Source organism: Ascidia mentula, chromosome 9, assembly GCF_947561715.1.
Source record: "Ascidia mentula chromosome 9, kaAscMent1.1, whole genome shotgun sequence".
NCBI lineage: Eukaryota > Metazoa > Chordata > Ascidiacea > Phlebobranchia > Ascidiidae > Ascidia > Ascidia mentula.
The window spans coordinates 3,511,876-3,527,627 of record NC_138574.1 but is presented as its reverse complement, the minus strand read 5'-3'; the positions used below and the strand labels follow the sequence as shown (position 1 = coordinate 3,527,627).

The following is a 15,752-nucleotide window of genomic DNA, read 5'->3' as shown; positions in this document are numbered from 1 at the left end:
TATCCTTCCTGCTTGAATGAAATACAAAAACACCCAAGTGTGAAGGTATTTATAAAATGTATTGCAACGACTGGAGAGGCGCCACCGGAATTCACAATGGAAAAAATAACATGCAACCAAAAACGTGCAGCAATAAAAATGGACGCACTAATGCACAGGAAGGCTTACGACTTTACATACAAAACTACTATTCTTCGATTAGACCTCGCAATAAACATTTAGGTATTAGGAATTTTGTTACTTGTTTCGTCACAAAGTCCATCTAAATATAATCCAACACTGAACTTTTCACTGAAAACCTTGGTGTAAAAGAATGCGCGTAGTCATGTCAACGGAAATCCACAAACAAACCGCAATAAAAAAACGTGGACCGGTTCGAAGTCGCGAAATCCACAAGACCGCAACGCAGAAGCATTGGACAGACGCGCTCCAAAAACAACACTCGTTGGTTGGCGTTAGTCACGGATGCACTCATGCACTCATGGCAATCAAGGGGTTGTAGTATTTAGAACACGATATGCCACGGGAGGCGCAACGCCCTTCGCGGTTTGAAACAGACGTGGCGCAAAACGCATCATAATTATAGAAAATCGTGATCGCTGGATGCTTCCGTCATTATTCGTGCGCCCGCAGGCCCTGGAAAAGACCACCGCCGCGGCGCGATTATGAAGTTCCACGTGTGTGTAGCGAAGTTTTTCAACAGAAATATAAGCTGACGGTCTTTGTTCAGCGAGTGTGCAACAAATAACAAGTCCTAAACAAACGGACGTCATTTCTAGAATACTAGTTTAATTGGGAATGGGTTTACTTTAACACTGTGCAATCATACGATACTTTTTTGCTAGTGACGAATTTGCTCTTGAGAAACCCACTCTAGAAACGAGGCTGGGTAAAGCATAACTAATAAATGGAATTTTTATATTTGAGTGTCTTTAAGGCAAGGTGTTATCAGTAGCAATTACATGTAATACTACCAGGGGCTCATACAAATGATTTGCTCTGCGAAGGACAGCGCTACTAAAAAAAATATCGAGGCAGTTAAACAAAAACACTTTAAGCCAGTTCAAATACCAAAAATAAAAACATGTGAAAATGCGGGCCAGATAAAAACGCGACCGCTCTGGAGTTTTTCGAGAAGAGAAATTCATTGGCTTCGGGAAACCAGAAATGATAAAAGTCAACTTGGTGTCCAACACTACAATTTATGCATTTAGGAACCGTTCTAGACTTCGCCTGTGGCTCCGATGTCGACACTGCCATTGATTTCACCTAATTTCATATTTTGTCCGTTGCACTGGCCACTATGTATACCATTACATGCCAACGATTCGCCATTCACTGTGTGGTTTTCTTTTGGTAGTCCGTTGGTCTGTACAGGAACATCTCCGTTGCAAAGGAGATGATCTTTCTCTGGCTCTGGATGTCCATTCTTGCCATTTGCAACGCCTTGTAAATTCTTCTCGATCGCTTCATTACTGTTGCTTTCTTGGTGAGAACTTGTTTCTGCTTCGCCGCTGTCGCCATTCGCCTGATACGAGGTTCGTATTTCTTCCGCATCATCCACTTCTCCACAGTCTGATTTTTCGCTTGTGGAACCGCACGTTGTAATTTGGTCGTTTTGTGTCTCGCAACTTTCCGCGGTTTCCAACGTGCTTTCACACTGATCGCCGTTCCGTGCAGCGGCTTCAACTTCATCGGACGTCGGATCCTCTGTTGTTTGTTCTAAATCAGCATCAGGAGGAGTCCCGTCATCTTGTGCTACAGAAACTGAGCCTTCATCTTTGGAGTGCTCACCACCAAACGCGCTATCATGTTGGATTTTCACATCAACGCTTTCGCAAGATGGTTCATCTTCAATGGCGCTGGGCAATTCCTCATCTTCTGCAAGATGACCGTTCTCCGCAGGAGTAACATTAATCTCATCGTCTTTGAAAGTTGGTTCATCTTCAATGGCGCTGGGAAATTCCTCATCTTCTGCAAGATGACCGTTCTCCGCAGGAGGAACATCAATCTCATCGTCTTTGGAAGTTTCTTCATCACTTGCATCCGACGAGGCGTGTAAATTGTCCGCAGCATCCACCTCCTGCTCCCCAAGCTCAACATCCGCACTCGGATTCTCATCCTTTATTAAACTCTCAAAACTTTCACGTGACCTCGGAGGACACCTGGACTTGTTGGTTTCTCCGGTTTCTCCATCCATTCCTGGAAGACAAACATCCTGCTCCCCTGTATCATCCTGAGGAAGAGACGGAGGTGCTTCATAAGAACTAGAACTGGAAGTGGATGCTTGGATCTCCTGATGAGGAGCCAACTCTTCTTTTGAATCCCGCGGGATAATTGTCTTCGAGGAACGGTTCCTTTACAAACATACAAAATTAACAACTCTAAATATGTTTTATAATTGCATGAAACATACTAGGTTAAATTTAGTATTTTATATTAATTTTCTCCAACATCAATAAAAAAATGTCATTTAGACAGCAGGAATCAGCCTGTTCTTGCTAGGTGGTACCTGAATGGCGCTAATCGTCAACCGCTGTTTGTGAGTAATTTTGGATATTCTCCTAATATGTGCCACAAATTAAAAAACTCCATTTTTTTAAAATATAGTCCCGAAATAAAGAAACAATTTCTTTAGACGTTGTGTGTAGATCACTTTTTTTAAACCTGTTTTGTTTCTCTGGAACACAAGCAGTAGGTTCTTTTTTTGCTTTTATTTAAAAAAAATGTCGATTAAAAACTATCCGTTTGCCCCTGTCCAATCATTATGGACACTCAGTCAACTTACGTTATTTTGTTTGGGTCCTCGTCCACCACAGAGGCATAGGAAGATACAGAGCTCAGAGTGCTGGATGACCGAAACTTAAAACTCCCAATGCTATCCGACATGAGTTGTCTCATGCATGATGTAAGCGCTGGAAGAATGTTGACAGTTTAATTTGTGTCAAAAAAGAGTTACTGCACTTTTTAAGATAAGAATTGCGTCTTTCATTCTTATGGTGTCAATGATGCCTTTTTGAAAAAAAAGTGTCAGTAGTTGGCAATGCTATTTAAAATAAGGCACAATGGTAAAGTATTGTCATCCAGGTTGTGCTTAACAAACGGGTGTGTTTTGTTGTTAGTACACAGTTGAGAGTTTAACACTCTAGCGAAATACACCTCCTATGGACAAAACAGTTCTTTCTAACCTGGGTTAATCAGCTCGTTGAACCTCTTGGTGAGGACGTCTGTAAACAGAGTGCTTATCGGCAAGTAAACGGACAAATCGTCTGGAATCGTCGCTTCAAAGTCCAGCATTTTCTAGGCAATAATTCGATAAGGAATTTTGAACAAAACTTCATTGTGATGTCACAACGCACTGTTCTACTGTAGGCATGGTTTGATAAGTTTTATTGCTACAATTCCGACCAGACAGGAGTTTAATTACGGTCTTAACCAGTGCCATGAAAAGTCGTCAAATACTTCAGGTCTGACAACTTCCTGTCCAAGTTACATTCACGGTCTGGAATTTATTTCAATGTCTCCAGTTTCGTAGTACATGTGTTCTTATGCTGTAAACTCGAAGGTAATGAGTCTTTTTATCAGTGCCAAGAAAGAAAAGTACAGTTCAGTGCCACAAGACTGATATATAATGTAATAATACATACAATGCATTATATAATTTAATAGGCTTCGGATTTTCGTAAAAACGTATTTGCAAGACACTACACCACTAATTAATAATCAACAGGTCTTAACGCATGGTGTTTTCTGTACTTACTGCTTTACATGTTTGTTCGATTGATTCTCGCGTCTGCTCGAGAGTTCCTGACTTGATAACGGCTCGGAAAAACCTCCTTTGTGCCAACACAATGTCGTAGTCCAGTTTCTAAACAAACATGCATCAGTTATTTAAGCCCCTTGGGAGAAAGAAACATTTTGGTGACAATCACATGAGATTATAGTGCTGGGAACCACTGATTTTACGAAAACAAAGAGCTAAATTTTAAAGGATGGCGTTTGCGGGTCCCTTTTGGGTCCCCAGACCGGATGGGTCTTGGTGGACCACACCGGCCCCCGTCTCGTAGGGCCTGGCATTTATACACAATAAATATCCGTTACCAGTCATATGACATTGGAAACGAATTATGAACGGCCACAACTAGAAGTATTAATTTTAAACGATAACGTTTGTCCAACATCAGCACTTATAATTACTAATTTTTTTATTCCCTATTCACCACCCACAGAAACCAGATTGGTCTTGAAAGCTTGGAATTCTTATCAAAACCAATATTTACCGATACAATGATCATAAGGGCCTTTTCTTATGAAAATGCTCTGGCCAGTAATACATATTATGCGTCACAACACCGCAACAGGCCCTCTTCATCGAAAATAGCGGTATAAAGGTTAATTTAATGTGCAAATTTATTCAAATATATTCCGTTTGTTGACAGCTGCCATTCCATTTTCAAACAGAAATAAAAAAAATCGCAAGGGTCTTCAGAAAGCAAAAAGTAGGTACGTTTAAAAGTCATCCCTATTACATGACCCATTGTTGATAGCTGTATATTGCAGCAAGATCCAATTTCCCAGGTAATGAAATCGTTTCCGCCTTCGAAAGGTCAAACCAATACGTGCGCCGCACGCACAGGGACAAGCGCTGAGCACTCAGGCAAACAGACGAGTTGCCAACGTGATTTCCATGTCTCAGGCGCCAAATAAAGACACAATTGCAGTCCTACAGGCGCGACGGTCGTATGCTGCACATTCGCAAATCACAGGATACAATTCCCACGATTTTGTAGCATACGCGTTGCAATGATTGGACAGGCATCGTGATGACTCGCTGGAGGGAACGGTAAGCGGTTGTCTGATTGATGATTATTGCGTCACAATGGCTGCGCCGAAAGTCTAGGTCCCGATAGCATCGGCGCCCCGGGTCAAGCTTATTGTATTCCCGAACCAAATCTTGGGAAATTCCACTTTGGTTTCTGTGGTTGATTTTGAACAGTGAACTTTCAAATATGAAATTCCTGTTGCTGCCAGGCATATGGCGATTTAAAAATGTACTGCCTTTATGCCAGAAGAGCAGTACATTTTTAAAGTGAACTGTCAAGTTTGGGACAACACTACGACAAAATTTTTGCACCAATGTTTTGTATATGGGTAAGGGGTTAAAAGTTAGTGGTAAAGAATGAAATTGTTGATCATATCTAGGTTTGAATCCAATGCTGCTCTAACAAATCTTTATAACCTACATTTCTTGCATAACGATCTCATAGGCTCGAGGTTCTCAAACGGTGTGTCTTGTTAGTTTCCAAGAATTTAAATAAAGAAAGCTTTTTGGGGAAAAATGGAAAATGAAAAAAATTCAAACAAATCGTCCACAAAATTTATGATTGGTGTGTTGCAATTGCCGCCTATCTTTTCAAAACTGTGTCGCACACGAAGCAGTTCGAGAACCACTGTATTTGGGGTTTGCACCAAACACAAGCAAATTGATTTTTCGAAACTATTCTGCTTGAAAATATCCGCACCAAAATGCATTACCATTATTCACATAAATGGGCTTATGCACTCAATTGGCAACAGATACAAGGAAAATAGCCTTAATATAATCAACCCAGTACGAGCCAAATGACTTAGCAAGTAATGGACATATTTACTGAAGATAAAAGTGTAGTCGTTTGTCAAATCGATGAACAAAGTCATTGAAACTGACGTCATTTCATTGTCTGGCCTCCCTAGCCATGTTTTTCAACACATCTTTTCGCATTTATGTTGCTAAAATCACTACGAGTACAGCGTTATGACCACGTACCTTCAGCACCCTGGCACGGACTTTGGCGATGGTGGAGGGGGTCAACTTGCCGTCGTTTCTGGTAACTTCCTCTCCACACAGAGTTTCGAACGTGTAAACGGCCGTGTCCAGTAACTGTGAAGAAACAAATGACGTCATTTATTGCGTCATAAACGTTGTTGTTCAATAAGAGCGTCATTTCTGGTGCAACGGTTCAGTTTATGATATTGGTTGATTGTGAGAAAAAAAACGAGTTTCACCTTTCGGTCTTTTCTGGGTTGTAAAACAATTTGTATTTACCAGTAGTTAAACAAAGGCAAATGTCCATTTTACGTCTGATTTACTGGTAATTCAATAACCACTCACCGTTTGTTGGTATGTGAAAATGCTGTTTAAATGGGAAGTGAAATCGGTTCGTGGAAAGACGTTCTCCAACAAGCTGATTGCCGGCTTTTTGCTGCTCATTGAATCGCTCATCGGACAAACAAAGTCAGGATTTCTGTCATAATCACGGAATTAAAAGTTTACCGCATGTATGTAATGTTTACGGGTAATTGTTACAATAGTCTTGCCTATCCGGCGAATAAATTAACATTCCAGCCAGCAATAAAAACCACAGGCTATTGAAATAAACGACAACTATTTGACTTTTGTCAAAGTCAAGACTGACAGAAGGAAAAAAATACAAAATAAAAAAACAAGGCACTGTGTTACGCTTTAAAATTGTTTTTGTATCATTATTATTAAGCAACAAAGAAAAATACCCAATAATGCATTGACTGTTACGTTGAAACAAGCAAAGAATGGGTTTTGTCAGTTTCGAGCAATCGCTTCTTTTTAAATTCACAACATGTAACTTTGTCATATTTCCGGCACTGTAATTACAGAACCACACCTATAACACTTTTACCACTTATGTGCAACCTAAAATTAACTGAAAATTGGTGGTAAAGCAACAAGAATTTTTACCTCGGAGCAAAGTCGAGGGTGTGCAAAAAGTAGCGATCCAAGTTGTTGGCGAATTGCTGGTTCCCTGAAGACGTAACTGTTTTTTGAACTCCTTCGACCAGAGTAAGAAACTGTTCTCTGGAGGCCCGAAGTGGGATTGCAAGCTGCGTTCATAAACATAGTAAAAAAATTTATTTCAAAAGATTCCGAAATTTTAAATTTCAAATTTAAGATATATGATCATAAGATGTGATCGCCAAGTAAGGACCTGTGCAGTGGGGCGATACTGCCAATCATGCCATTGCACGAAACATTCCTGCATTTTAAGATGTATAGTGTTCAATTTAACAAACTAGTACCTGCTATTCCATGTTACGAAACGCCCAATAAAGTTAGGTGCAACATGATTTGCACGTTGTTTGGAACTCGTAGACACGTTCTACGTATTTACTGTGAGCTTCGTAGGTCTTTAACGATCTTTAAGTGTGTTTAATGTCATGTTGAAGGTGTAAAAAAAACAAGACCATGCGTGTGGCAAACCGGTGGCAAATGTAAAGTGCTTTTCTAAAACGGCAATCCAATGTAAGCACGAACGCATGTAGGCCACTTGAAAAAAAACGCCTTATTTGTACATGCAAAAAAATCGTGCTATTAATTGTCAATGTCAACTGTTCGAAGCCCTCCCTCCCCCAGTGATGTCATTTCATTAATAAAGAAACTTCAGCAGGAAGTGAAAATTTCGCTGGCTGATCGTTGACTGGCAATCAATCAGCTGCTAAACAACATGAACAGGGCTGCTGCATATAGTGTTGTGACAGAACCCTGCGTAAATCATCCATCAACTTTGCAGCAACAATAAGTCTGTTTGTGCTGCTGACCAAGGATTTTTGTGAAGGTGAAAGTGTTGAAAGAATTCTGATTAAACTGCTCTTTAAGCTCAAAAATTCAAACAATTGTCCCAGTTTACCACTGAGGAATAAAAAAAAGGTTTTCTAGTTCAAAAAACCCAAACCAATTTAGATGTGGCATTACACAACATTTCTCCATGTGGCTTTGTGTCAAAAATATCAAGTTACACAGTGCCTTCCTGGCGAGCAACATGATACACATTGAATTAATGGTGAATTTTGTTGATTTTAAACCACAGCTGACATTTTCCATGAAATGTATCAGAATTTCACTTTCTCGATTTGTAAGTATTTTGGACTTTAGGAAGCAGTATTGACATAGTACAGAGGGAAGCAGTATTGACCAAATGAAGCGACAAAAATCATACTCACCGAGTCTGACATGACTCCGACAACTTCTGGCATTCTAGGCAGTATGTCGCCCACAACAATCTGATCAAAGCATTCGTAGAGAACCGCTAAAAACACAAGCACCCAACAATGTTTCATTTACCACTTTCCACGGGCACCACTCAAACAACAATGGGACACAAACACGAAAACGTGGAACCAGACTTAAATGTAAAGCCATTTCTCTGTGAGGGGCAGGAAATAAAAACAATGGCCACTTCTCACATTGAGTTGAAGTACATTCACATGACTAGTTGGTAAACTAGGTTGCCTGTTGTCCCTTTTGCCACAAAGGAGTGAAAAGCATTTCTACTCTCCAATTTGTTTTAGTTTCCTTAAAAAAGTTTTATTTTGGTTCTAAAGTCAATTTATACAAGAATGCTTTTGCAAAGCTTGAATTTGCCATGGTGTATGTCATGAAGTGTAATATGTTATATAAATATAAAGTCATTTGTAATTTGTCCAAATGACGCAAATGCACCATTCGTCTAACATACGTTTCAGAACAAGTTTCTGCATTGCAGATATCTTAATTGGTTTTAATATCACATTTTAACTTCAAAGTTAAATTTAGACGGGCATTTACCTTTAATGGCGTTGGAGGTTGTCTCGTAAGCAGCATTTAGCTGAGGAAGGTTAGCAATTATATCTTGACGCTTGGATTCACAGTCTGCATCAAGCTCTTTCCTCTTATCAGTAAACTCCTTTATGACGATACTCTAAACATGATTGAGGGTTCACAAAATTTGTATCACTGTTTTTTGGAGCATATATTATAAATTGTTTCATTTAATTAAAAAGAAACAGTATGTGCAATTGTACATTCTTGTTTTACAACAAACAGCCCTTCAATTTACAAAGTTAGTGAACATACTAATTTAATGGTATATTGTTTAAATAAGTCCACACATAGCAAACGCTGAAATAAAATTTAGCTAAAAGTTACTCATTTTTTTCTTAATTTATGCTCACCATCAATTTATCCTGAAAATTGTTTGAGCTATTTAAACTATAAAAACCAAAAAAAATTCTCTCGGAGGGACAAATACAAATTATTTTATGCAAATTCTCCTAATAAATTATGGGATCAGATTGAAAGTGTGTCCTACTTTTAGCTGTCAATGGATACAGATAGAATCTATATACAATGATAACCTGAATTTTACCACTTACAGCCAATTATATCCAAGCCCACGTGTGTGCAACACTGTTTGTAATCAATGGACGCATGTGCTTTCGTTTGGAGAAAGACCCATTGTTTGGGGAAGGGCAGGTAAATAAACACAACTGCAGACTGGACAAATGCCAGTACGGCAAAAAATTGGTGTTTGGGACAGTTTCACAACACTTTGAGTAAATGGGAGAATAGTGCTTGTTTCGAGTAGTGCCTGGCACATTGCAACATTGTGTGTAATTGGCATTTTGGGAATATCGTTGCTGTCACCAATTGCATTGTATGGTCATAATTGATTTGAATGTCAGGAAATTAAAAGCAACATATTGGAATACCAAACTCCCAATAACAAAGCATGAATTTGAGGTTGCTGAAAACATCAATAATTTTTACAAGGTAATTTTAGCTATGATTTAAACTTGACCTTCTGCAAATATTCAAGTGAAAGGGAAAGATTACCAACGGCAATTACATGCAGAATTTACAACCTCAGTTTTCAAAGAGAATATTTAATGTCTAAGCAAATTGCCTGGAGTTTAGGGAAATTCCTGACCCAAAGCATGTTCGCATTCCCAGTAATTTTTTTACGAAAACAAAATATTTGAAACAAAACTTACCTTGGTCATAGTGTGCAGGGTAGCCATGACAAAGAACCAGGTCTTGTACCTATGCGCAAATCCACCTTTAATCTCAGGTAACAAGATTTCTTTGCATTCGTATGACTGACAATCAGAGAACAGATCTGTCAGTATCTGAAAAAAAAAAGTAGTTTTAGGCCACAAAAGTAAAATTAATGGCACATTTGAGAGTTTCTGATGAAGGTTGTGTATGAAAACCAAACTGTTGAGAGAAATTAATAGGGATGTATCACCAGAAGAGCAATTTTGCATAGATGTTTTAAATGCTTATTGTATGCAAGTGGGCAATATTTCCCATAAAATTTGCTAACGAAACTTCCATTTGGTTAAAAAGGTAGTATAAACAGTCAACTAATAATGCCAAAAACGCCGAAGTTTTTGTTCTTACCTCAACAAAACTGCCGCTTACAATGCCCCTTGGAACAAAATACCCCTGCATGTGAATGGTCTGTTCCAAAGCAAATGTGAATGCTTCCCTTGCGGTTTCATCAGGGCATTGTGCACCTACACACATGTGCAATAAAAACAGGCTTGATTTAAATGTTCTAGTAAACTAAATTTTTTTGTGTACAGTTTAAAAAGAAATACAAAACTTAACCAAGGAAAACCATGTTAACTTTGTTTTATTAGTCTGAATATTATCATACAAAATGCAACCAAACTATGAATAAAACGTTTTCAGGACATATTTGCCGAAATGTGCATTTAGTTCTTTTATTTCTTGATAAGATTACTCTTGTTTCCGAGATTAATCGTTTACACATCACCCAACACTTTCGAAGGACGTGTGTTTGTTTAACACAGACCAATATCTGGTCAAACAGTAACCGGTACAAGATCAAACAGTAAATAATTAGTGGCACAGTCAGCCATTGTCCGTACACCCATCATTTCTCATCAGTCAAGTTGATGATTTGAAAAGGCAATTTGCACAGAAAGAGTTTTAAGGCTGGCCAAGAAGATCCTGATATTTACTGCATTTCAGTTTATTTAATCGAATAGTCGTTCCATGTCTTTGCTGAATCCTTTTTTTTGTGAAATGTTTTACAGTGTTGCTGTTTTTCCTCGACAGTTTAGGCAAAACGTCTTCAAGAGAAAATTAAACATTAGCCAGAAACAAACAAATGCTCAGTGGTGGCAAACACCTCTTGATTTATGGCATTCCACAAAGTACAGTAAACGTTTATTGAATCAAGACAACCATACTTTCCCGGTCTTGGGAGGTCTAGTACCATGTTTTTCACAATCTAAGATGTTTTCAAACACTCCAACATTATGTTACAAGCCAAAAAGTGTATCCACTACAAGTTAAAAATGCCTTCATTACAAGTGCTTACCAACATGGTGGCAAATAGGTACAAATTTTCATGTCTGTATATGCTGCTACAGGGCAAGTCCTAGGGCATGACAGGTCATCACAATTTTCGAAAGCAAAATACACCAATGTGACCCTTTTTCGTCTCCCAGTCAAATTATCCTTTTAAATAGAAGAGCCATGTATCATGTGTGGCACCCAATTTTTCTAAATTTGTCAAATGTGCCAAGAACTTCGGTGTACAAATGAAAGTGTAACTATTTTCATTCAACAAATTAGAATAATACCAATTAGCAAGATCTATGGTAAAGAGTAGCTCTTTGCACTCATACGCTTTGCAATTTACCTTCCAGGTGACGAACACTATCTTTCAAAATTCTAATCCAATGATCTTTTTCTATGGCAGTTTCGGCAGCAAAATAGGTAGTTCCCCTCCAATCATGGGCAACACAGAAAATATGTTGTGTTGGTCGTTTACCACTTTGTCCGATCAAGGTCACTTTCTTAATGAAGGTCGATATATCATGATTGACATATCCTGTAACATAAAAAGGGTAAAAGAAATTGGAAATTTCCACATGGACTGAAACATAAGTGACAATTACACAAAAAGCAAAACAAAAATTTATGCTACAAAATAAAACACCAATCAGTTTTAAACAATCAGGAAAATGTCAATATCAATAATGCATGATACGCAGTTGTTAAGTTGTTAATTGTCCGGGTCAAAATGTTTGAATGTGCCTTGCATTTTGGTTTGTGTTTCATACAAAGATATTATATTGAAGCCACAGTTTTGATTAACTTACCAAAATCACGGGATGTTATTTGCAGTTTAGTTCTAAGAAAGGAATCGACACTTTGTACAATTTCGTGTCCACTGTATTTTGTGGACAATTTTGGTTTTGCAGCCTTGTCATATTCCTGCAGAATAGAGAGATGTTAAGATTGAGTATCAATTTTAAGATTTCCTCTTTATTGTAACAGTTGAACAATGTTATTCAAAAATTCTCACATGTATCAAAGTAGTGAATATTTCAATGAACTTATCACTTAAAGTATGTTGAACAAAGATATTAATCTCAATTATCTTAAAACATTTTTTATTTAATCTGTAAAGTACAATTTTGTATCTTTTTATGTTTTGGGAAAGGATATAAAAATGTAATGTTTTTGTTGCTGCCAGGCATATTGTAACTTAATAATCTGTTCTTCTGGCAAAGATAAAACGTAACTTTATTCACCGACGTTTCGCCTGTTATTCAACAAGGCTTCCTCAAGGTAATGGTACAGTGCAGCACACAACTAACGCCAAAAAAACGTGCCAACACGAAAAAGGGGATAACGCTAACACCGCTTGTAAAATCATGTGATGTATAAAAAATGGGCGGGAAAACTACAGTTACAGTAAGTTGTTATAGAGCACCGGGAAGTAAACGCACTGTTCCCTATCATTAACACAGCGATTGTTCTTGTGGATGTGGAGCGCTTCTAGGAAGAGGCGCTTTGTATGGTCCACCTCCTTTTCCAAAACCTTAGCCTTGTCAAAGGCGATCTGATGACCTTTTAAGGCAGCATGCTTGGCTAACGCTGTTTTATTTGCGTCTTTCGACGCAACGTCGCGGCGGTGCTCCTTAATTCTGGTTTTCAAGGCTCTTCCGGTTTCCCCGATGTAGACACCCTCGCACTCTCCACATGGAATTGAATAAACTACTCCTTTTGGTTCCGCTACCTCCATGACAATGGGGTGCGACACCAAACTGCGGAGTGTTGTGTGGGGTCTGATGTAAACCTTAATCCCATGATCTGTCAGCATTCGCTGCAAAGTCTCGGTGAGTGTGGGGACATAGGGAAGAACCACCGTGCCGTAGGTTGGCGTCGGGTCTTTGTGTGTGACGGCCGATCTTCGACGTAATATCCACGAGGGATACGCGTTTTTCCTTAGCGCATTCCGGATGATAGTGATCTCTTCATACATCACATGATTTTACAAGCGGTGTTAGCGTTATCCCCTTTTTCGTGTTGGCACGTTTTTTTGGCGTTAGTTGTGTGCTGCACTGTACCATTACCTTGAGGAAGCCTTGTTGAATAACAGGCGAAACGTCGGTGAATAAAGTTACGTTTTATCTTTGCCAGAAGAACAGATTATTAAGATATAAAAATGTACTCAAGTTTTAAAGGAAAAAAAAATATTCAATAAATTTAGCTAAAATTTAAAAAAAACTATGTTTTGGTACAATATATGCTTTGCATTAAAGAGGCTGGTGGTTGTGGATTGTCTTAGAAAGAAAGTAAGGTATATATTGCGCCACATAATTTCTAGGAAAGACAACATAGCACTTGGGCAACAAAGTCACATCTTTTGTATGTTGAGCAGCCATAAGGTGTGTTTCAAATAGCTCTAGGGCATTATGTGTTGAGATTCAGGCATTGTTTGTTTGTGTTGATCATTTCCGAGCAGATAAACAAATATAGACAAAATGTAGCTGCTAATTAAAGCTTCAGTTCAAAAATGGGCTTTGGTATAAAGGAGGGACAAATATGTTTTCATGAACACAAACCTTTTATTTCCCCTAAAGTGGGCTGAAAATGTAATGTTTGTCAATGACTAAGCCTAATTATTGTGTGTTTATTTATTTTGATATGGGTCTATATTTATGTGTATGCAAATGATGATCATTTATATTACACAAAATCTCTTTGTTCAGTACATTTTGTTCAAAAGGATTCACACCCTTGTGTACATATGTGACCATAACCTTTATGCAGGACAATTTAGAAGAATTTCATAAAATTTTAACAATTCTTATTCCTCATGCTTCATTACTACCTCCCTCTACCCCTCGCTAATAAAACACACTTGTAGAAATATAAATTGGTGAATGTAACACCACGTTTTATAGCAGATGCTTTGGAGTTATGCATCCACAAGGAGTACAGATACAATGATCAAGGTATACTGACTGACTTAAAGCAACAGTCCTGGAAAAAGCAGGTTACTTACTTCTTTTGATGTGTAAATTTCTAGTGTGTAGTCGGACTGCATCACACAATATCGTTTCTTCCATTTCTTGCCAGAAGAATCAGCAAGAACATGCAGCACACCTTCCTTTAATGGTCTGTTATAGCTCTCCCACTATAGAAAATATTGCCTTACCATAAACAAGTTGACAAAAATACACAGGTCACCAATTGTGTTTAGTTTAATCAATGTACAAATATTTTTTTATCTTCCTGCTGAAATCAACAAATAACTTAATTTGATGATATATGGACCATGTGTAGAAAATACAACAAGCAAACTGACTAAAGGTGATTTACATAAATAATTGACGCTTGAACCATTGCTAATGCCTACATGGATTTTGTTTCGTAAATTCAATATATTGGTTGAAGACAGATATTTTGGCAATGCCATATTGATTAAATTGGACACACTATTTTTGTTCATGTTTTCAAAGCAATTGACTCAATTTGATTTTTAGTACCTTTCTTTGTGCTAGTTGCCATTTTTGTTGCCCCCCTTTTCCATCCAGCTCTTGATGAATCTTTTGCAGGTAAAACCACATGTAGGCGGTCTTGTAACGCTTAGTGAATGCCACAACATTTTTAAAAACATTTTCTGCAAAGAATACAATTAAAAATGTTATTTTCTTGTTTAATATGAGTGTTGATGTAATCTATTGAAAACAAACAATCACAAACAAAAGGTTTACTGAGACAGGAACTGTAAATTTAAACAAATTCTAGTGTAAATAGCAGAATGTATACTTACGATAAACACCCTCGAATGAATGGCCCTCGACATTGGGTATCGAAATCTTTTCCCCCATTGTCAATAATTCTTACACCACAACTAACAAAGCATTGCTTTCATAACACATGTTCCTGCCATGTGTAACCTAGCAAAACATTATTCCATTGTGAAATGTGTAAACAACAATGCACAAAATCATACGATTTGAAATTATTTTCTGTAATTTTGGATAATGTTTTTATTTCATAAAAGATGAAAAAATGCTATTGCTGGCTAAGTAATCGCCTAAAAATTCATAATTCTATCTGAAGCACAAACTATGCCTTGAGGCTGCCCTACACAGGCTAAAAGGCTTTGCCTCAACAATGAATATCTGCACTACAGTCATGAAAAAAAACAGTACAATTTACCGCCCGTTGCAACCAAACCGAAAACTGGACCAGGTTGTCTTGAATCACACAATTCCCGACTTTTTTCTAGGCTCAGCTTCGCTATCCAAACCAAACGCCTAATTACACCCGCACCGACAGTCAGGAGATAATGGTGGCTTTCTGTTTCCGCCTGTCACATTTTCCGTCTGCCCACGTTTACGCATTGTCTACAGAATAGTCAAAAAGAGAACGTTCCAAATTCTCGGCCCAGCGCTCGCCTTTCTTCCCAAAATGTAAACAAGTTAATCTCAGACAGGGAAATCCCCTTTATAAAATGTATTTTGCGCTTTGTCGCCACCTTTGGACAAGATTTTTTTTACTTTGGCATTCGGGCCAAAGAACCTAAAAAATGTTTCAAAAACTTTTGTTTCAAACTAACCAGACTATATCATTGATTTTAATCCCA

At 38.1% G+C, this 15,752-nt stretch overlaps 1 protein-coding gene across 1 annotated transcript; it reads right to left on the bottom strand.

Annotated features, from left to right (window-relative positions):
• Positions 1-54: 54 nt before the first annotated feature.
• On the bottom strand, positions 55-15,345 carry LOC145912947 (protein Niban 2-like). The gene is made up of 17 exons (XM_083000418.1): positions 15,326-15,345; positions 14,934-15,060; positions 14,647-14,780; positions 14,163-14,294; positions 11,968-12,082; positions 11,505-11,696; positions 10,232-10,347; positions 9,823-9,957; positions 8,618-8,750; positions 8,014-8,099; positions 6,755-6,897; positions 6,152-6,284; positions 5,807-5,920; positions 3,761-3,868; positions 3,189-3,300; positions 2,789-2,915; positions 55-2,357 (listed from the first exon to the last, which is right to left on the bottom strand). Exons 2-17 carry the CDS (start codon positions 14,989-14,991, stop codon positions 1,223-1,225), a joined length of 2,973 nt encoding a protein of 990 aa, XP_082856544.1. The 5' UTR covers positions 14,992-15,060; positions 15,326-15,345; the 3' UTR covers positions 55-1,222.
• Positions 15,346-15,752: the final 407 nt, after the last annotated feature.